Raw genomic sequence first — 23,636 nt, forward strand, 5'->3', positions numbered from 1 at the left:
CAATCATCTAGATTCTAGAAATTATAATCGTCATCAACCATGTCCACAAGTTAGTAAAATACATATTACAACTGCAACATAATGAGTCTTGTGAATCATGATTCATCAAATTCAATCTTAAAGTTTCAATTTCAAGCTTTCAAAATTGAAAATTCAATATATAACATTTATCATCATTGATCACCAAAGTTGTACTTGTAAGCTAAGTTTAACGATTAACCATTACAAGAAGTAATATCTTAGATATTTCTAAGTCCTAACTTCTAACTGTTAACATGAAATGAAACATGAATAATGAAATGAAATGAAACAACTTTAGTCTTTCACGAAGCATCATATTCATAATTCACAATCATTACCAATGAGTTATAATTGCCAACTTCAAACTTCAAATTTTCATTGTCACAGTCATATATTGTTTACAAAAAATATCATTATGATATGAAAGAGTCAAGAGTCAAGGACTCAAGACTCAACAATTATGAAAACTAATAGAAACTAGAAAAGACAAGTAAACTGTAAATCTACATGTGGCCCTTGCCACGAGAGTCTCCAGGAGTATAAGCAGGTCGTGGTGGTCTTCTAGGAGTCTCCCGCACAGACCGACGACTAGAACTAGAAGGCACATGCCCTCCACGTGAGGGTGTAGATGGAGGTGGCGACAGCAAAGGAACAAGACTCGGACCTCGAGCACTGCTACTGGATGGTGGAGGTGGAGGTGGCATGGTTGCTGCAGCTGCAGCTGCTTCATCTTCATCCCTTATAAGTTCCTCTTCCAGTTCTTCAAGATGCACTATACCATCCTCCAAATTGTCATCCTCTGGGTGATTGTCCCAAATTCTATATGTGGGATCCTCATAAGCCTGATCACAGTAATGACTCAACAACCTCAAGTTGTAGTGCACATAAACCAAGCTTTCTGCTCAGTTTTCATTGAGTCTGTTTCTTTTCACATTGTGTATGAAGCTGTAGGTGCTCCAACACCTCTCTGCAGAAGAAGTATTCACAACCTGTGATAGAACTTTTTTTGCCAATTTTGGCAAAAGTCCATGGCCGCCATATGTTTCCCACCATGTGAGAGCATCAAATCTGTCTTTGTCTTCCATTGCATGGAAGGTACCAAACAAACCAGTGCCACTGAAGTATTTGCCTATTTCAAGGCGCACAACTGCACATTCCTCCCTGTCAGGTATCAACTTTTCCAATGCTTGCAAATATCCACTAGTTACCTCTGCATCTAAATGGGGTTTGGTCCTAATCCCACCCCCTGGTGCAGGTTGGCCCAACCAAGATGTAGAGTAGTATTTTGGCGTAAGGATATACGCCAAGCAATGTAGTGGAAGATTAAGTTTATTCCACCGTACACACACAAAATCGTGAATCATTTTGTACAAGTCGGGATCTCTGTTATGAACAATATCTTTTATTTGCCCCAACATGGTATCCATTTGCTCATACACCTTGCCAATCACTGGTTTGTCTGTATCTGCAAACCGAATCATGTGATAAATGGGCTTGGTGAAATCCGACACTTGCCTCACACTTGTCCAAAACTGACCATCAAGAGCGGCCTCCTCCACCAGTTCAAAACCTTGCCTGTCAGCTGCATTTGTAGCCCTTTCCTTTAATACCTGCCAATGTGGACTTGATACCATGCTAGCCAATGACTCTCTTACCTTCAAAAGGCACCTGAAGGTGAGGTAATAGCTACCAAATCTGGTTTTCGCAATCTTCAACAACTCCAATCTTGAGTGATTGCGGAAAAGGCCATGTGTATTGCTATGATTTGTAATAAATTTTATCATTTGTTTGCCTTTCTTGTACAAATCACCAATCCATTGGTATTGTGTATTTTTGTTCTTGACAACATCATGCATCAGAAGGCTCAATGTGTGAACCAAACATCCAGACCAAAATATGTTGGGGTATTTATCCTCAATAATTGCTCCTGCTGCCTTACAATTAGGAGCATTATCAGTGATGACTTGGATGACATTGTATGGCCCAATACGGTCAATTGTTTCAAGTAATGCTTCTGCAATGTTGATGCCGGTCCTGAACTTGTCTGAGTAATCATGTGCAGTTAGAAAGATGGCACCACTAACAAACACATCAAGAACACTTATCAATGGCTTGCCTTTTACATTTGTCCATCCATCAGATACAATGGACACCCCATGGTCAGTCCAAGAACTTGTCATTCTATTCATAATGTGATATTTTTGCTTTTTCATGATCAAGTCCAACGGTTCTTGCCTTGTCATACCCAGGGCTCTTGTATCCTTTAGGGGCATCATTTATGGCAGAAACCATTTCGTGCCAATAAGGTGAGCGAAGAACATTGAATGGTATCCCACATGCATAGAGAAACCTGTAAACCTTTGAATCCACATCATTCCTACACCCCTCATCAAGGAAATCTGATATGGTTCTACGCCTTAAACCTGATGACCCTGTGCCTCCATATCCACTGCCTTGGGAGGATGCTGAAGGAGTTCTTTGTGCTTGTGATTGTGAGCTTGACTCAAAGAAACCCCTTGATTTTTTTGATTTGTATTGGGCTTCCTCCTCTTCCCTTATGTATTTGGCTCTATCCGCTGCTGACACCATTGGACAAGTTTTGGTTCCTATTTGTTTGTCTCCATCCCATGGCCTTTTCTTGCAGAGGTGTTTTCTGGCACGGGTGTATGAACCTATGTAATCATTGTTGCAATGGGGGCAATGAAATTTAGTGGTTCCACCCCTTTTCCCTGCTTTAGGCCTGTTAACATATTTCCACAATGGGGTTTGGTCTTGTTTAGTTTTTTGAGAGTCATGTTCACCCTCCTCCAGCTCCTCCTCACCGGGGTTTTCATCAAATCCACTTTCTCCAGCTTCTTCATCCCCCTCTTCATTTTGGCCCCTCCGTTTCCTACTCTCCAGCACCATAATAACCATAAAAGGGACCAAGAAGAGGAAAATCCCAAGAAATATAGCCAGGTCCATGATGTTTGATATTTGTAGGCTTTTGAATCTGCAAATTAATTTAATTTATTTAGATTAATTAATTTAATAATTTTAATCTATTAATTTAATTTAGATTCATAATTTTTTTACTAAATATAGTTAATAAACTAAATTAAACTACCTAAATTACTACCTAACTAAATTAAACTAACTAAACTAACTAAATTACTAAGTTACTTACCTCTCTGCAGGCTTGCTCCTCGCTTCTCCTCGCTCCTTTGCTCTTGCTCTCCTTGCTCTTGCTCTCATTCAAGTGATAATGAAATGTTTGTTTGCCCCATTGGGCTTTTAAAAATTATTATTATTATTATTATGTTTTTTTTTTTAGTAAATTGGAAATTTTTTTTCGCGTCTGCGGCTTTTTTTCTGCCCAGATCTCTCTCGGTGTTGGTCGATTCGCTTCCAGAGCGAATATTTAACACTCGGGAGCAATCGCTCCCCGATCGCTCCCGAGCGTTAAATATTCGCTCCGAAGCGTTAAATATTCGCTCCGGGAGCGACGCTCCCGATGTCGCTCCCTAAATTGGTAGGGAGCGCAAATTTTTTTATCGGGAGCGCGCTCCCTCGCAACACTGTACTAATCTCTCCTCCTTCCACCACGAAGAGAATGTGGCGGCGAGCCTCCACGTGGTGGCAATGAAGAAGATGGTTCTTGTGAAGTTGTGGTAGTGGCAATGTAACTGATGAAGAAGAACCCCCTGCTGTTGGTGTTGAACCATGGAACCTAGGAACCAAGGGACCAAATGGGGGTGGGGGTGGCATATCCACAGTAACTGATGAAGAAGAACCCCCTGCTGTTGGTGTTGAACCATGGAACCTAGGAACCAAGGGACCAGATGGGGGTGGGGGTGGCATATCCACACGATCATCATCATCCTAGAATCGCTCAAAAAATTCATGCAAAAAAAAAAACACTAGTTAACAAAAAAAATTAAAAACATGAATTAGAGAAATGCTTTATAAGGAAAATTCATACCACAATGGACATACCTGGATAAGAGCATCCTCTAATTGGTCTAATCGCAACACTCCATCCTCCAAATTGGGCTCCTTTGGATTCTTGTTCCAAATCAACAGGTCTTTATTAGACTTTGCATCTTCACAGTAATGGGACAACAATCGCAAGTTGTAATGAACATAAACCAAGCTCTCAGTCCGGACTAAACTCAACCTGTTCCTTTTAACACTGTGGATGAAAGAATAAGAGCTCCAACACCTCTCTGCAGAAGAAGTGTTTACCACCTGTGATAGCACCCGCAATGCCAAAGTCTGTAGAAGTGGAGTAGCCCCTCCATGCATGTTCCACCACTCAAGAGAAGAAAAAGTCTCTCGATCTCTAATTGCATGCATGCTCCCAAATGGACCAGTGTTAAGCGTATAGTTGCTCAACTGTCTCCGTACCAATGCAGCCTCCTCCTCATCAGGGATTAATTTACTCAATGCAGCCATATATTTTTTGTGAACCTCTTGATCTTGGTGTGGTTTTCTCCTGCTTCCCCCCCAGGTGCTGGTGTTGAAAGCCATGATGGATGATAGTATTTAGGTGTCAAAACATATGCTAATGCATGCAATGGAACTTTTCTGCATTTCCCATCGGTTTTCCACCTTTGCACGAATATAATTGTACAAGTTGATATCTCTAGGCTCAACAATGTCCTTAATCTGCCCCAACATGCTATCCATTTGCTCATACACCTCCCCAATTACTGGTAGATTTGAATCTCCAAACTTGATCATGTAATAAATTGGTTTGGTGAATTGCAAAACATATTTAACCTGTGACCAAAAGTAAATGTCAAGAACAATGTCCTTGACTGCATTAGCACCATCTCTGTCAGTGTTAATTTCATCCCATGATTTAGCACACACCAGATTAGTTAAAGCTTGTCTCACCTTCACTAGCCGCCTAAAGGTGAGGTAATAACTGGCAAATCTTGTCTTTGCAAGTTTAAGCGACTGCAACTTGGAGTAAGTGCCATAGAAGTAGTTTACCCTTGTATGCCCTGTGATGAATTTAATGAGTTGCTTCCCTCTCCTGTAAAGCTCAGTAATCCACCCACATTCTTTGTGCTTCACAATATCATGCATCAAAAGGTTCAACGTGTGAACCAGGCACCCAGACCAAAAGATGTGTGGATGAGTCCGCTCAATAATTTTTTCTGCTGCCTTACAATATGCTGCATTATCTGTGATCACTTGAACCACATTATTCAGACCAACATCTTTGATTGATTGCAATAGGAGATTTGCAATGTTTTGTGCAGATGCACTGATGGAGGAGAAGTCATGACATGTAATAAATACTGCACCACTAGAAGAAACACCTAGAACATTTATCAAATGTTGGTTTCTAATATTTGTCCACCCATCTGATACAATGGATACCCTAGAATCTACCTGCTCATTTGCAAAATGTGTCAAAGCTCTTTGAACCTTAGCTTTTTCTCTTTCTAATAACATTGTTCTAGCTTTCTCATAGTTGGGGGCCTCGTATCCTTTTGGGGCTTTATTGATGGCCTTTACCATTTCATGCCAATAGGGAGAGCGAAGCACATTGAATGATACACTGCAAGCACAAAGAAAACGGACTATCTTTCCATCCACATCATCCCTCCCAACAACATAAAGGAAATCCCCTATTGTTCTTCTACCTCTAGAGCTTGCAGAAGTACCATGAGGAGATGAGCTACCAAATTTAGAGGTTGCACTTGATTTAGAATGAGTTTTTTGTTTCTTGTTTTTTTGTTGTGCAGCCTCCTCTATTTGGATGTATTTTCTTCTTTGTTCAGATGAAATGTTTGGGCAAATTTGTATCCCCACAGGACCTTTTTTATCATAACTGTCCAGCACCCCAACAAATATGCCTCCTCACATGGGTATATGAACCACAATATGGTTTTCCTCCACGACAACCATGAGGGCACACAAATTTGTAAGTTCCACCACCCTTTCCCCCATTAAGTTTGGTCACATAGTTCCACAAGGGTGTTAATGCAGCTTTCCCTCTAGTGTTTCAGTTTCCCCTTCAGGTTCATTCCCTTTCTCTTCAAACCCTTCCTTCTCATCATACATTGGGTCACTCATATTGGGACCACTGTCCTCTTGTGCTTCTTCCCTTCTATTCCTACTCCCCCTTGCCATCATTAAAACCGAGAGTGGAATGATACATAGAAGCCAAAAGAACACCATCTTGGAATATGGATATAGGTGGTGGACAACCTGCAAGTAAAGGAGCAAGTAGAAACAATGGGAAAGAGTAGGAGAGGGAGGAGAAAAATACAAAAAAAGTGTCAAAAAAAGGGAGTTTGGGGTTTGAACTTACCTCTTTAGCTCTTGTAGATGAAGTCCTCCAAGCTCTTGCTCCAAGCTCCTCCTCCTTCTCCTAGCTCCTCCTCCTTCACTCCTCCAAGCTCTCTTCTCTTCTCCTCTCTTCTCCTCTCCTTTCCTCTCTTCTCTTCTCCTCTCCTCTCTTCTATTCTCTTCCTCCAACTCTCATAAACTCAAAGTGAGCAAATGAGGAATGAATGGGGGCTTTATTCCCTTCATTCCTCACCCTAACCTCACCCTAACCCAAGGTGGACCCACCCCCTTTATGCTAAGTCAGCTAAAATTAAAAAAAAAAATTGTATTTCTTTCCTTCGTGCGGCGTTTTTTCGGAATTGTACGAAACCGTATGGGAAGCGTATGCTTCGCTCTCCGAAGTGCCACGCTGCGCTTCGGAAATTTCCAGGAAGCGTCCAAAACAGGCGGAACCAGTGTTTTTAAAACCGGAACCGGTGACCGGACCGGTCCACTTAATGAACCGGTTTACCGACCGGAACCGGTCTAACCGGGACTGGTTTGGTCTAAACGAACCGGTTTTTAAAAAATACATTAAATAATTAATTTTTAATGAAACAAAACTATTTTTAAGATGTAAAACCATGATTCCAAGCCAATAGAGACAAAATATGCAAAGTTTGCTCATTTATATACCATGCAAAGGTGAATATATCAAAATGGCACCGAGTGCAATACATATCATCGACAAAATAGCAAAATACATAAGAAATGAGGCTCTAAATGGCCTATAAAGTCCAAAAACAATGCTGCAGCCTGCAAGCTATGAGGCCATTGGCCTACTACAAGTCTATAGTGTACCTCCATAAACTACTTTTTTTTAACTACGAGCAACTGTTTATGGTCAAAGAAAAGATTGAGAAGAAGGTATGGTGATGTTACTTTGACCCCCTGAAAGATTGCTTCTATGCAATGAAAAATAGAATGGAAGTTGTTTTTGAAATCTGTTGAAAACTTGAAACCTTTTCCTAAATCTGAGTATGCAAGGTGAGGGGTATATTCATGAGCTGTAGCGATCTTTTTTAATTGGGATTCATCTTCTTATATTGGACCATGTACATTTGGATTCCTCATAACTGCAGTTATGTTGAGTGTGATCTGTTCTGAGAAGTGGGCACCTTTCTCAAGGAGCTAGTAGTTATTTTAGCAAGAAGAAGAGATGGTTTTACTCTTTGTTTTCCCATAGTAGAATACTAGAAACCACCTGCAAGCATTTCCATATGTTGGAATGATAAAACCTGTTCATACTCGACATGAACCTATGATACTCGGATCAAATAGATCAAACTCGGGACAAATCTTTCAAACTAAATCATGAATGGTCAAAAGTGGTTCACGACAGTCCCACAAGGTCAAATTTGGCCACACTCTCCCGCGTTTTCCAATTCTTTTAATGTCATGTAACATGGCGCGTATGCTTTGAGTTTGAAGTCCATAAAGGCACAAGTCAAAAATATAACTAATATAGTAAAATACTAAAGGCCATTTCAGAAATATAACTAATATACTGAAAATTAAAGACTACTTCAAAACCATAACTAATTTAGTAAAAACTCATAGCAGACAGAGTCCTCTTCTGAAATATCAGCAGAAAGAGAATATTTGAGGAAAGAAATGTGATATAATTGTGAACTCTGTACTATATGGAAATATCAACAGAAAGAAAAATGGTTAAAGGATAAAAACTGTATTATGTAATTGCACTTCAGTTTGTCTATTGCGTGCCAGCTCAGTTGAGGACACCATGATCCCCTTCAAGAAGAATATTGGACTTCTGCCATGGCGCTGAGAGTATAAAAAACAATGATTCTAAATACAATCATTTCAAAGATAGACAACTCCAAACCTCTTACATGCAATCCACAAAGCCACTTCAACATCAATCCAATACAGTCCTGAAAACAGTCCAAACTTCTAATCCCAAAAAACTGGAAAGCAGGCCACTGCTGGACAGAGCATCCAAACAGTTAATAAGACAATCTCCATCCATCAGAAGATGTCCATAGATCAGAAAACATATAACTGTGGGGCTTTGATGACTAATTCAGACTTATCTATCAATTTTTGAAGCATACTCAATTTGGAGACATAAGAAACAATGCTGTCCATAAACCGGCCGGTTTAGACCGGTTAGGCCCTGTTTTTGGGCACATAAGGTAATAAACCGGGTTTGTTAGGCCGGTTCGGACCGGCCAGGCCTCCAACCGGCCGGTTAGACCGGTTACCGGTTTTTGTGGCCAGTTTTTAAAACTATGGGCGGAACCGTGCTTCCGAATTTTGGAGTTGCGCTTCCGGGGACGCTTCCTGTACGAATCCGTATGGGACGCGCTTCGGGCCTTAGAACCAGGGGGGACGCTTCCTGCAACATTGACTAGAATGAGAGGTTTATCATTTTCAACCTTAAAGTAAAGGTTCGGATCGGCTTCACTTCTAGTGAATCCCAGCTTCATCAGATAGCTATCGATCCTCTCATACCAAGTCTGAGGTGCTTGCTTCAATCCATAGAGAGCTTTCGTCAACATGCATACATGAGATTCCCGATCATGAACCTCAAACCCCTCATGTTGCTCCACATAAACTTCCTCTTTGATTGAACCATGCAAGAAAGCGATCTTGACATCCATCTGATGTAGGTTCCATCCTTGCGAGGTAGAAAAAGCTATGATCGAGCGGATGGTGGTGTATCGGACAACAGGTGCAAATATCTCATTGTAATCTACACATTCCTTTTGAGAGGACTCTCGAGTAACAAAGCGAGCCTTGAACTTTTCTGCACTTCCATCAGCTCCATGCTTGATTTTGTAGAGCCACTTAGAGGTGACAACCAATTTGTCCTGGGGTCTAGGGACCACATCCCAGACATCATTCTTCATGATTGACTCGTATTCTTCATTCATAGCATCCTTCCATACTTGATGCTTCACGACTTCTTCGAATGATGAAGGCTCATTTTGAATGATAGTGCTCATGGCGGTATTTGCAGCTTCAGCCCATAGGAACTTTAGAAGGCCTTGATCATGAAGCATGGCACAAACTGCTTCTACAATATTGCGATTCTTCTTTTCAGCAACACCATTTTGCTTAGGAGTGTATGGCATTGTAGTCTCCCTCTTAATGCCACCTTCTTTGCAATAATCTTGGAATTCATTGGATTCGTACTCGGTCCCATTATCAGTCCTCAATATCTTGATTTATTCTTGGATTGGTTTTCGATCAAGTCTTTGAAGTGTTGGAACCAAGTGAACACTTAATCCTTCTTCTTCAAGAAGTAGATCCGGGTCTTGCGAGAATAATCATCCGTAGAGGTGAGATAATATAAGTATCCTTCCAAAGAGTTTACAGGGATCATATCGGATATGTCGGAGCGGATCAGTTGCAATATATCTCTGGTCTTGCTATTACTTGAGGGGAATTGTCCCCCTGTAAGTTTTCCTTCGGCACATCCCGGACATACTTCATGCTCTACTTTGAACTCGGGCATACTTGTCACCATTTGTCTCACATCGGGTAGGGCCTTATAAAGAAGATGGGCAAACCTCCGCTGCCATAGTTCAGATTGTAGAGATGTGTCGCAAGTTATGTCACAAGGTTCGTCGAATTTTAACCTTGAGGTTCAAATTTTGGCGAACCTTAAATTTTTTTTGAGGTTCGACGAACCTCATTGAACCTCATAGCCATTGACCAAGTCCATAGATCAAAACTCATAACTTCATGTCATAACTCAAGCTTGTAATTTATCCTTGCAGTTTCCATGTCCGTGATAGTATTTTTTATGTTTATTGATGTTGATTTCTTACTATTTTATCCTATAATTAATTTTAAATTAATATATGTATATATATAGACGAGCCTAATGGTGAACCTCACCTCATCAAAAAATTCGAACTCAAACTGAACCTAATCATTGCCAAACTCGAACTCGAACCCAAACCATGTGACATTGGTCGCAATACATGGCTCCCAATGGTTACAAAGTGTCAACTCTGAACCCAAGAGTAAAAGTATCTTTAAAATTTCTTTTCCAAACACGTACCTTTGCATCGATGAATGCCACCTTGAATCCTTTGTTCTCCATGGCTAAAATGGACACTAGGTTCTTCTTGAGATCAGGTACATATAGTACTTCTTGCAAATGAATAGTGTTACCTTGATTCAATTGAAGGGTAACATCCCCTACTCCCTTCACGGCATACGTGGCATCGTCTCCAAGGATGATGTCCAAGTTTGTCTCCTTTTCTATCAGATTAGAGAGGGCTTCCTTGTATCCGGTGAAGTGCCTTGAGGCACCACTATTAATCAACCAATTTCCCAAAGTGTCTGGAGGAGAGGCAGTGGAGAGGGCCAATAGAAGATAGTACTCTTTTTGCTTATTGTTAACAACATTTGATTCTTCATACCTGAAGTTCCTTGATTTCTTGGAGGGTTGACCATATCCTTGATGTCCCGCATTCCTTTTTCCTTTGCCATTGTACCTGCCATTCCTTTGATCGTTGATGTTGAAGTTGCCCCTGGAATGATTGTGATCATCATCATGCGATGTGTCCCTTCTATTTGGACACTCCCTTGCGTAGTGGCCAAACTTATTGCAAACAAAGAACTTGCCCTTCCTTCCTCCCTTAGATCCAGGCTTTCCATGGAAAGGACCTTTAGACCCTACATTATTTCTTCTTTTGACATGAGCGAAGAATGTAGTGGGGTTGCTTCTATTAGAAGACATTTCTTGCTCCACCATTCTTGTTTCTTCTTGAATGCATCTTGACATTAATTCTTCAAACCCTGGAATTCGATCATTGTTGAGGACGGTGGTTCTAAATAACATACCACTCAGGAGGGAGTCCTCCATGGGTGGTGAGAGTAAGTTCCCTGTCAGGAATATCTTCTCCAATCGAGAGTAGATCATTCTTGATCTCAATATTCCTCAAGAAATAGGATTGAATATCCTCATCCTTGCCCTTCTTAATATCCTTCAACTTATTCTTGAGAAATAGAATTTGATTAACATTGCTAACATTGAACATGTTGACCAACTTGTCGTAGATCTCCTTGGAGGTCTTCAATTCGGAGATGTAGGTCACCAGATGCTTGTCAATGGAATCCCTGATAATCTTCTTTGCTTTGACTTCAACCCTATTGTACTTGGTCTTCGTAGCAGCGCTTGCATTTGAAGGAGGTTCAGGGATTTTACCCTGTAGATAGTCCATCACTTATTTTTCTTCCAAGGTCAAATCAAGAAACATCTTCCATCCATGATAGTCAGATTTATCATGGAGATTGTCTTCAGCCGAGAAGTAGGATGAGGAACCCATTGAACCTTTTGTCCTTGTCCAACTGTCTTTGGTGATTGCTCTTTCACTCTTGCTTGGGCTTTGTCTTCACCTCAACTTTGATACCATGTTAATTTTAGGCAACAATGGTATGTTCTATGCTTTAGAACAATTTTACTTAAATTTCTTTATTAGCCCAATATCAATATTCAGATTAGCAAAAACATCAACATGATAGTAAAATGCAGATAGAACATAAACTTAATGATCCAGGTGGATGTTGGTGGCCACCCACCTATCCCATTTGGACCCCCACAACTGTCTCTTTCAGTCTTTTTAGTTTCCTAAATTGTAGCACAGTTTACTATTTTTAGCAGTTTTTCGGGTCCTGAACTTCCGGAGCCGTTTTGAGGCCCTAAACGACGTTTTTTTTGGGAATCTGGGGCAACATGGTGGACCCATGTTGCCTCCCAAAGTGGTAGTACTCGGATAGATCTTTCTAACGAGCTATCGTACGCGTCAAACGGAGATCGTATGCCAAAGTTACGACCCTGGGAAATTGATGTACCAATTTACCCAAACGGGGCCCACAATTTGGCGTTTCATCTTCTAGGGTTAGGTTTTGGGATGTGAAGGGTTTTCCATTGTTTCTCAACAATAAATAGGCCTTCGAGCCTCATTGTAACACAATTTAGAACAGTTTAGAGGCATGTAGCCACCACATCTCTTCTCAGAGATAAGCTACCATCGCCCTAGCTGGTTTATTTCCATTTCTGTTTGTAAGCATATTTCAGTATTTTACAGTAATGAAATGAGGTATTATTTCCACTGCATATCTGTCTTTATGGCTATCTCTGTATTTTATTGCGTTCCTGTTTAAATCCGGATCAGTGGTATCAGAGCGGTCTGCTTTTTCTCTGTTTTTCTTTGCATGTCCCCAACGAGGTCGGGATATAAGGAGTTAGGGCTTGAACTGGTCAAACCTTTGCAAGACCAGCCTCGCAAATCCCGACGGCCTCCCATGGCGGATGAGAAGAAAGACGAGGGAGCAGGAGATCCTATCAAAATCTTGCTCGAAGAAGCCCTCGAGCGGCAAAGGAACGCGATGATGGATAGCTTTGCGCAGATCCTTCAGCGGCTACCCAGAGGCGACGCATCGGCTTCCAACAGCTGCTCTGGAAATTCCACACCGTTTAAGGTACAAGTTAATTTTGAAATCCCCATCTTCGAGGGTCAAATAGACGCAGATGCCGTAGATAAATGGTTAAATCTGCTAGATGGGTATTTTTCTGTTCATGAATTTTCAAATCGGGAAAAGATTGTTTTCGCTCTTCTCAAAGCAGCCCCCCACGTCAAGGACTGGTGGGAAACCTACTGCGAGCAGAAGGATGAAAGTACAGGCTCACTATTTTCAGCCGCAACCACTTGGAATGACTTCCGGGATGCCATCAAGGAGCAGTACTACCCTGTCGGAAGCTATGAGGACAAATACATCAAATGGACCACACTGCGGCAGGGACGAGACTAAGATGTGCCAGAGTTCACAAACATTTTTCATACCCTTCGCACACAGTTGGGTATCAAAGATTCTGAGCTGCATCTGGTACTTAAATATCGTGGCTGCCTACATAGATACATCCAGGAAGAGATGGGGTTCTTGAACATCTCCTCACTCGGCACAGCATACCGATATGCTGTCAAAATTGAGCAAAAGTTCAAACAGAAGAAGCGAGACTTTGGATCTACAAATCCGAAGCCCAAAGGACAAAGCCAAGGCGGGGTGACCCAAGACAACCCGTCGAAGCCGCAAGAAAAGAACAACACCATGAAGCCGAAGAAGGACACAGGAAAGTGGTGTGAGTTCCACAAGAGTCCCACTCATAACACAAGTGAGTGTTGGACCAAGCAGTCGCTGGTGGCTGAGTTGAAGGCTTCCGAATCAGATGCATGTTCCGACCCTGAGCCAGAACCTGACAAGGGGAATGACAAAGGGAAGCAGATCATTGATGCGGATCCCAGTGCCACTGTTGCCACTGCCAAGATCCAGAAAGATGAGCCCGAAAATCCAGAGGAAGGGGAGCGTCTTTTCCACTCACAGATGTGGGTGAAGGGTTCGCCGCTACAATTCATTGTCGACAGTGGCAGCCAAAAGAACCTCGTTTCAGCAGAGGTCGTGAAGCCGTTGGGCCTACCGACTACACCACACCCACAACCGTACAGTATCGGGTGGCTTCATGAAGGATGAGATCTCAAAGTTCGCCAGCAGTGCCGCCTTCCCTACAACATCAAGCCCTTCACAGACGAGGTATTGTGTGATGTTACACCTCTGGATGTTTGTGATGTATTATTAGGCCAACCATACTTGTGGAGGCGACATGCTGTGTATGAGTCAAGGCCTCATGCTGTCATTATTTCTTTGAATAATTCATTATACAGGATACCGGAGGTAGCCCCACCTACCGCCACATCTTTGATCACTGCTAAGAAAGGCAGCAAGCTCATCTCCCAAACCAGGAATTTTATCTGTCTGGTTCACTCCCAAAGTAAGGGGAAGATCGTTGCTACATCCATGACCCTTGCAAAGGGTTCCTCCATGCAGCAGCAACAGCAAAGGGATACGGTCATGACAGAACACAGGAACAACTTCTCCTCACCCACAGAGATACCACACAAGTTTTAGGTGGGCAACAAAGTCTGGTTGCATCTGCAGAGAGAACGCCTTACCAGAACCCATCAGAAGCTCAGACCACTTCGACATGGTCCTTACACCAGTACCAAGGCTACGGTCAACAATGCTTCGAAGCACAACATTCCTCCATTCCTTGGTTTGCACCGAGTGTTCAATATGGACCATCGTCGACCATGCTTCTCACCATTACTGGACACATCAGAGATTGCAGGACAAGTTCAGCAGATGGAAGAACTCAACGCAATGGGGACCATTGCTTCCTAAGGGGGGAGGAATGATCCAGGTGGATGTTGGGGGCCACCCACCTATCCCATTTGGACCCCCACAACTGTCTCTTTTAGTCTTTTCAGTTTCCTAAATTGTAGCACAGTTTACTATTTTTAGCAGTTTTTCGGGTCCTGAACTTCCGGAGCCGTTTTGAGGCCCTAAACGACGTTTTTTTTGGGAATCTGGGGCAACATGGGTCCATGGACCCATGTTGCCTCCCAAAGTGGTAGTACTCGGATAGATCTTTCTAACGAGCTATTGTACGCGTCAAACGGAGATCGTATGCCAAAGTTACGACCCCGGGAAATTGATGTACCAATTTACCCAAACGGGGCCCACAATTTGGCGTTTCATCTTCTAGGGTTAGGTTTTGGGATGTGAAGGGTTTTCCATTGTTTCTCAACAATAAATAGGCCTTCGAGCCTCATTGTAACACAATTTAGAACAGTTCAGAGGCATGTAGCCACCACATCTCTTCTCAGAGATAAGCTACCATCGCCCTAGCTGGTTTATTTCCATTTCTGTTTGTAAGCATATTTCAGTATTTTACAGTAATGAAATGAGGTATTATTTCCGCTGCATATCTGTCTTTATGGTTATCTCTGTATTTTATTGCGTTCTTGTTTAAATCTGGATCACTTAAATAGTAGAAGACAAGCCAAGACAAGAGGACACAAGATGTGGCACCAGCCAAGGGCAAACCCCCCCATTGTGGGGAAACACTTGATCAAATATTCTTTTAGTTTTCAGTAGTTCAGTAGAGAGAGATAGTACAATTTACAAAACTGATAATTTATAATAGCTGCAAAAGAGCCCTAACCAAAAAAGTCAACACTGGTCAACATGGCAGATTTGACCCTCAACAAATTAGTCAACCTCAGTCAACTTTGGCCTCCAAACAACAAGATAAAACAACCCTCAAAACAGTCAAATTCAGCCCAATCAAAGTCTAGTTAAACAACCCACCTGTGGTTAGCCCTAGTTGCAGTCAACGCTGGTCAACAGTCAAAGTTTAGCCTCGATTTCTGTGCCAGAAATGCGGCTTGCCCAAACAATGATAGCCCTCACAAAAACGCAGTCAAAAGAGGTCAATGCATGCTGGTCAACGCTTGGTCAAACTGTCCAGAAATTCGGTCTCCTGAAATTTCAGCCTCCTGAAATTTCGCTCTCCTGAAATTTCGCCCTCTTGAAATTTCGGCCTCCTAAAATTTCGGATGTGTGGAGAGAGAGAGGCCCAAAAATCCGTACCCAATCAATGAGGAGAGAGAGAGAGAGAGAAGTGTGAAGATGAGTGTGTCCAAATGAGGCTAAGTCACCTTCTATTTATATGCAACGTTGAGGATGAATAGACGTGATTGTTGGGCTTCTGAGCCTACATAAGTTTGTTGGCCGACCTTGACAATTTGACCATAATCAAAATAAATTCATAACTTCATTTATATATGTCAAAATAGGATGATCTTTAGATCAAGACTACACCTCTCGGAGAGAGGAATCCAAGAAAAATATCAGCTGTCATAAATAAGATGACCCATGTGGAGTTTGGCTCTAGTTGCCCATTTTAACAATGTACCACAACCGTATTGAAAAGTTGGTACAAGTCAGGCTTTCCAAACCACAAGAAAACCTTAGTCGCCAACTCCTAGCTAGGAGTCACTCCCAACCAAATCTGGTTACTCCATTAAAGATCCTTGGCATGCTAGCATCAACATAGGCAAGTCTTCCTTAGCACATACAACAATCTTGTATTGTACAAGCTCTCCACAACGTTGTTGTTTTCCTTAGTGTTTACAAACCCTAATTGGGTTGGATCGCACAAATACATGGTAAGACAAATCTAGTGTTAGCATCTAAATCTACATGTCCATCCTAGGGTTTGATTCCTCAAACCTTAGGCCTTCAACTCTTGCATCAACACAAGCATTCAAAACTTCATGGAACATCAAGGATACAATAACTAAGTCTTATTTCAAGCAAGGCTTCAAAACAAGCTCAAGACTCATCAAGCTAGTCTCTCCATGATCTTGCCCTAGCCTTACAACTCACAAGGACAAGGCTCCAACGTCATGCAAGGCGTTAGCTCCATTATCCATGTCTTTTGCTAGGGTAGAAACCTTAGCCTGACAAAAAAGCTATAATAACCATCATCATCCCCATCATCACATTCTTCTTTATGGTTTACATGCATGGCACTAGCTCTATGATCACAAGAGCAGACCCTAACATCACATAAGAAATTTCTTCGAGAACATCCAAGATGTCTCTCTTTTGTTAGTTTTTGTAGCATCAAATGTGTTCTAGCCTTGAAATTTTGTGGAGAGGCTAGAATACATGAGATCTCCAAAACCCAGAAATCGTTTTTGGAAATTTTGTCTAGAAATGACTTAATTAGATTATCAGTTAGTTTTTAAATATTTCCTAAGTCTAGACTCTAATCTTTTAGGGGATATGACTAACTAATCAGAATTAATTAAGTTAAGGTGTGAATGTTCTAGAAACTCACACAGATCGACTTCAAGTATCCTAGCCATCGATTAAGATTTAATCTCGGTCGTTGGAGTCCCAACAGAGGATTATAAGAAGTCGTCAATGGGGCTTGGAGAAATTACTTGAGCAATTTGATTTCATGAGTAGATCTATTTCCAGAGTAGCAGTAGTCAGTTGCCGGAGAGAGAGCCAGTGAGATCGAAGTAGTGAGTGAGGAGGGGCAGAGACAGTGATCTGGAGGAAGGATTTTCCAGATCCAGAGAGGCAACAACAAGTGAGTCGAATTATCCCAAAGAGGCAGCACTAAGGGACTGTGTAGTGCTTTAGTCAGGCATATCGTTTTGGCGAGGAGAAAAATTCGTTCTCAGTTCTAGAGGCTGGGAAGGAGTCCCAAAGGGCCGGAGAGACGATTTTCCCATTATCCAGAGGTAGAACGACTTCATCTGAGCCTAGTTTGAAGCAAGCCATCCAGCCAGCTACGCAGAGCAGCGTAGACATTGACGCAATGCTCCAGGAGGCCGAGTTTTTGGTAGGGAAAGTCCAGCTAGAGATTGCCTGTGGGAGAAGGGTAATTCCCTTTAGTATTTTACTAAGATATTCTTGCTGTTTGGATTTCCAATTGGGCATCCATAGATGTACTCAGATTTCATTGCAGCATAATAAATAAAACACTCACTGCTGCATCGGTTTTTCCAAGTTGGGGTTTTTTTAGGGACATTGGTCCAAAGATAACTGTGTAAATTTATGTGTGTGTGCTAGTATTTTTTCCAACATTTATTTATTCTGCAGTTTTATTTGTGTAGGTTGCAGTGTGATTGATTCAGTGTTTGCTATAGCAAATGGTAAATAAATTGTTAAAAATTAATATAACAATTAGAAGAATTATTTCCAGTTGCTGCAATAGGATTCGGGTTTCAAAATTTTCACATCTTTGTCTTTTCCTATGGTTTCCTCATGAACCCTATTGGCATGAGTTTAGGGCTCCCTAATGAACCATAACATCTTGTTCCCTACAAAACTTCTCCATGTGAATAAAAGAATAGAGTACAAGGATGATAATGAATGCAAGAGCTCCCTGCTACCTTTATATACATAGAGTAGGTAAGGGAAGTTATAATATAAAACAAAGACATAAGTCCATACATGTAACCAACAAGGCAATTGCATATGGCGAGCTCTAAAATACAAGGATGTACGTGTTCCAAACTAGGGTTTAATTGACTCCCAAAGTGAAGTCCCCCTTAAGCATGATCCTCCTTGGGCTCAATGCCCCTCCTCCAAAATGGTGTGCTATTCAATGAGCTTTAGTCCAATGTTTTGTCTTCCATGATGGTCTGCAATCTGAGTGTCCTCATGCAAGGTGTTGGTCCTCCAATTGTATGTCACCTTTCATGTGCCCAATCCTACTCGTGTGTGTCAATGTGGTCACTAAGTTTCAGGGCTCCTCAACATATGTGGTGGGTTCCATCACTAACCTCCTTGTAGTATGCTCCTCAACCCAAGATCTAAGGGCTAAGTGCCCTCCTCCAAGAGCCTAGCGCTCCTCCTCCTAAGTAGGTACCTCCCATAATTGAGCAATCGACTCCCTCACTGTGTGCACCTAATGGGTTAGTCATCATGTGGATTAGGGTGAACCTCCTAGGTAAGGGTGCTATGTTAGCACTCTATTGAAGTCCAAGCATCCACCCAAATTAAGCTATCCATATGTCCATGAAACATTGCCAAAGGGGCTAGGAGACCTAGTGCTCTCCTGGAAGGTGAAAACACTTTGGAGTCACCCCAAAAGCTAACCCACTTTGGAGTCACCCCAAAAGCTAACCCTCCCTCTTTACGAGAATAGTGTTTTTTGTATACTTATTAATCCCCTTTCAAACTGCTACCTATAACTCTAGTGCCTCCACAAAGATGAAGGAATCGTTCTCCATCATGATAGAACATTATACCTACCCTGCAAGAGCCACAATCAACAAGTACAGGTTTGCAAACTTCAGCCTCCAAGCAATCATTACTCAGAATGGTGCATCTCTATTAAAGAAAATAACCAAGCAATCTGTAACCTGGCCTTTAGGTGGTGAACATGCAAGGAGAATACAACAAAGCCACTTGGTTTACACCACCAAACTAAGCTACTCCCTCTTCCCCTTTGTTGAGGGATCTGCCAGAACAATGACCATATGTGAAAAAAAGGAACATAACCTTGGATTGCTGCTTATGGATGAACTTTGAAATCACTTCATAAAATAAAAAAAGAATACATCAATAATGAATTGTCAAAACTCCAACATCACGAAAATCATCTGCATGGGCCAGAATCCGTTGGCACCATATCAAGGGCTGATTAGGACATTTTACTAAGATTATCACATCTCCAACCAGACCAAGACAAGTGGATCAGATCTATTAAAAGAAAGATAAAATTTACATATTTGTCAACTCATCAATCTTGAAATACCAAGCTCGTGAAAAAAGAAACAAAAACCCATAATGGTATCATGATCATCCACAATGAGCATACGATTCTTTCTCATGCTCCTCAAAACCTTTGACAATTGAACCAACATCCTCAACAAAATCACCTCCCTCTTACTGGGGGAATTCTGAAGCAAGTGTACTATGATAGTCAATTCCCTCTATTGGAGAGAAACAACAACCTTGTCACTTTTATTCATTATTACTCCTATCATTTGGAATTAATCACTGATTCAAGGATGTGCCATTGTACTATCTCTGGTGGAAAAATTTCCAAATAACTTATGTATGTTGCATGCACTTTGCCAATTACTTTCCATATGTTCTTCAAGCTAATACACAAGGTTGTAAAACAAAGCAAGAGTTGAAATAAAGTTATATTTGAAATAAAGGCACATATCTTTTAAACTATCTCCCTTTCTGTCAAATCTACTTGGTTATTACTCAATTCAAAATTGCTGTTTTCTACTCAAAATTCTTGTCCTAGTGTGTCTGTGTCCAATATGTGGGATATGGACACGGGCTTCTAGATGGATGTCTCCTGTTTCTTAGCAGGCCACACAGTTTCGTTGCAAATCCTATCCTGCTACCTTGCTGGATATCTATGCCCCTTTTGATGGATTTTGCAGTAACTTGACATTCTGTCAGGACTGTTCTTGTAATTGTGTACCCTAAATAGTCGTGAATGTATTCATTTAGTATGAATTCCAAATATTATGCTACTTTCTCTTATATTCACATTTTGTATCAAGATATAGACATCCCAACATCATTTGGATTCAATGTTAACTTGATTTATGAATTCCAAAATGTTTGTGACTGATGAGATGGTTTCTTTCAGAATTGCAAAGGCTGTGGATGATGCTCTTCAACTTTCCAAATCTTTCCGGTTTCCAACTACTGATCTTGGGCAAACTGTAGTACTTTTTGTTTTTACATTGGTTTCGGAGTTGGTTGATGCAATCGCAGAGGATTCTGGTTTGCAGCTGAGATGGTCAGAGAAGCAATGCAGATTGACTGGGGATGTGGGCCAGTGTGATATGGCAATAGAAATGGAAGATGACAGTAATAGTGAAAGGCAGGAACATCGTGAAAACATACGGAGGACAAATATTGTGGTGGCTGTTGATATGGTTAGAAAACTTACACAACACAAAAGAACGTCAACTTTTCTCCGTCTTGTATACCGGAATATGTATTTTCTCCTCCATTCTCATTTTTTCTAATTTATTACAGTAGTTTATGTTTCTTGTTTTTACCTTTCTGAACCTTTAGAGATGCACAGGAAAATATCAAAGTATAGATGTTATTTGGAAATTTTTAATATGATGATTGTAGAGTTAAAAGTCTGGGCTTAGTTGTTGTTGGTTATCTCCATAGTGTGCATTTGATCTGTATTATTTCTCTATTTATTCCCTCTCTGGTTATATGTATGGCCATAGGCAAGCTCAATGAAACTGCACTAACCTAAAATTGCAAACTTGATAGTATATATATCGTAGGAAGTTTTGGCCATATTGGCCTTTGCTTTACAGAAATTCAACAATAGTACAAAATTCTGTGACTTTTTTATAAAGTATGGATATGGTACAAGGTCTTCCCATAAAGCACAAGAAAAAGCACCAAAAGCCTCTATTTAAAAAAATCCTAACAAATCCTATAATTATAAACAAAATCTCCAAATTTCAAGGAACAAATTATTTCTCAGATCTATTGCACGTTCTTGAAAGTGAAATTCTTTCAATTCAAGAGATTTTTTCCTTGCTTCCTAGGACCTTAGCTATATATGGTATGGAGAGCTGTGTTTCTGGGCTGCATTTTTGACGATCTATAGTGCATTTATGGGTTTTTTTTTTTTTTGTCCTGCATTTCATCTCCAAAAGAAATAATTTCAGGTACTTTAACTTATAGCTTCTAAATTCCACATCTATAAAGTATGGATATGGTACAAGGTCTTCCCATAAGCACAAGAAAAAGCACCAAAAGCCTCTATTTAAAAAAATCTTAGTTGGTGGTGATAATCGTTGTTTGATCCTCAAACCCTCCTTGACAACCAGCACAAAACTCTTCCCCTTCCTTCTCCAACACTCGGAAACAAAAATGAAGATAAAAAAATGATTTTTCCTTTTTTCTAGCCGCGGCAAAACACGCCCGGTGATATTTTATATCGTCTCGCAATATTTTGCCGAGATATCGCCGATATTTTGGAAATATCGCGATATTTTCGGGAGCCAAAAATATCGCGATATTTTCTTGGCGATACTTTGGTTCGCCAAAAATATCGCGATATTTCCGATATTCGGCGATATATTGCCGATATTATCTTCACTGCCACTAACAATATAAATATTTTTATGTTTGACCATAGCCTTGATTCCCAAGCTTTCCATATCTTAGATTGCCTTGGTTGAAAATTAGTGGTTGGAAGCACAGATTGTTTGCCTCAATAACTGTATGTCATTACCTCAGCATCCCCAATATAATTTTATCCTGTCCCTGTTTGTAGTATATCTTCCGTCTCTGCAGTTGTGTCGTAGAAATTCTTAACTTCATTGGCAATTCTGTGAGGTCAATCTTCACAAGAAAATTTATTTTATACTTGTAGTTTGTCAATTTACAAACTTTATTTGGTTTCACATTTGAACTTTAATTTTAGAAGCACGACCCCATGTAGTGCCATTTCTCTCACATTTAAGAATTTGAACAATGTTCCATTCAACACCTTAGATTTTCCTGGGTCTATATGGTGTTCTGAAGTAAAGATTAAATTTTTGGTTCGGAATGTTTCAGATTTCAGATTTGAATTGATGCAAATCTGTTTGGCTTTGGATCCAAAGTTTTGGAACTCAAAAGGATTTAATTCATGTCCAATATTTTTCAGAATTTGACGCATGTAATGATTATAAAAGACTGTACAAGAACTGTTCTTTTGTAAATATTGTAGGCCCGAACAATGGAGCTGGTTATGTCGGTGTGCACAAAAAATAGAAGCTTATTCCTCATCATCAAATTTAACGATAGCTGGTGAATTACTTACACAATTGGCTGGCTATATTCAAAGGAGTTTGGAATATCAACCTAGTCAACACCAGGTTGCTAGAGCACTTATTGATGCAGGCTCTCAGACATCAGCATTTGGGCACAATTATGGACTAGGCAGGGCTTCACTATGGCTTCCTTTTGATCTGTTTATGGAAAATGCAATGGATGGAAAGCAACTTCCGGCTACATCTGCAATTGAGACCCTAGTTGGTATGCACATTAATTCCTTGTCATATTCATAGGTATATTGGGCTTGTTCTGTTGATTTGATTTACACTAAGTTGATTGTGACTGAAGGTAATCTAAAAGAAGAGTGATTTAAGACATTTCTCTGCTGGATTTAAGCTAGGTCATTGTGAAGACTTTCCTGTATATTGACTTGTAGTTTGTACTAACTTGGATGGTTGATTTTCAGAACTGACAAAATCCCTTCAAGCGGTGTATGGTGCCAGCTGGCAAGATACATTTTTAGGCCTCTGGATTGCAGCCCTTCGGCTTGTGCGAAGGGTAGAAAAATATACCTTGCTGCTGCCGGTGTTATGTTTGTTGGGAAAAATCGTTTGAGCAATATGTTAAACCAAGTCCATTTTACTTCAAAGAAAAATTGGGAGGAATTCTTCTTCGTTCTCTTTTAAGATCATAATTCCATCTTTCACTTGTTATTTCTATTTTATGTGCAGGAACGAAATCCCATTGAGGGCCCTATTCCCCACCTTGACTCACGGTTATGCATTCTGCTTTCCATTACACCTTTGGTGGTTAGTTCTATTATTGAGGATGAAGAGAAGAGTCTTCAAGGTGCAGAGAATAATGCAAACACAAATAATCATGACAAAGAGAAGAAATTGTCAGTGTTGGGTACAAGGCGTGCAGCCTTAGTATCGAGTCTTAAGATTTTGGGACAGTTTGATGGACTTTTAGTACCCCATCAATCTGTAGCCTTGGTGGCGAACCAGGCTGCTACTAGAGCAGCAAGCTTTGTTGGTAGCATTAATACTGGAAGTGGAACCTATGCTGGCCTCAGCAGCAATAATATTTCAAGCAATGCAGGTGATCTCATCCAGACATACTTG

The 23,636-nt window shown here is 40.8% G+C and overlaps 1 protein-coding gene across 1 annotated transcript in view; it reads left to right on the plus strand.

Annotated features, from left to right (window-relative positions):
- LOC149264368 (mediator of RNA polymerase II transcription subunit 33A-like) overlaps positions 1-23,636 on the plus strand; it is a 62,082-nt gene that overhangs the window by 22,171 nt on the left and 16,275 nt on the right. The window contains exons 3-6 of the mRNA XM_089428020.1: positions 20,363-20,716; positions 22,466-22,773; positions 22,979-23,070; positions 23,244-23,613. Coding sequence (XP_089284146.1) covers positions 20,363-20,716; positions 22,466-22,773; positions 22,979-23,070; positions 23,244-23,613 — 1,124 coding nt within the window. The remainder of the gene's footprint in view (positions 1-20,362; positions 20,717-22,465; positions 22,774-22,978; positions 23,071-23,243; positions 23,614-23,636) is intronic.

This window comes from Pinus tabuliformis, chromosome 6 (genome assembly GCF_031772625.1).
Source record: "Pinus tabuliformis cultivar Carrire ecotype Pingquan chromosome 6, CPIR1, whole genome shotgun sequence".
NCBI classification, from domain to species: domain Eukaryota; kingdom Viridiplantae; phylum Streptophyta; class Pinopsida; order Pinales; family Pinaceae; genus Pinus; species Pinus tabuliformis.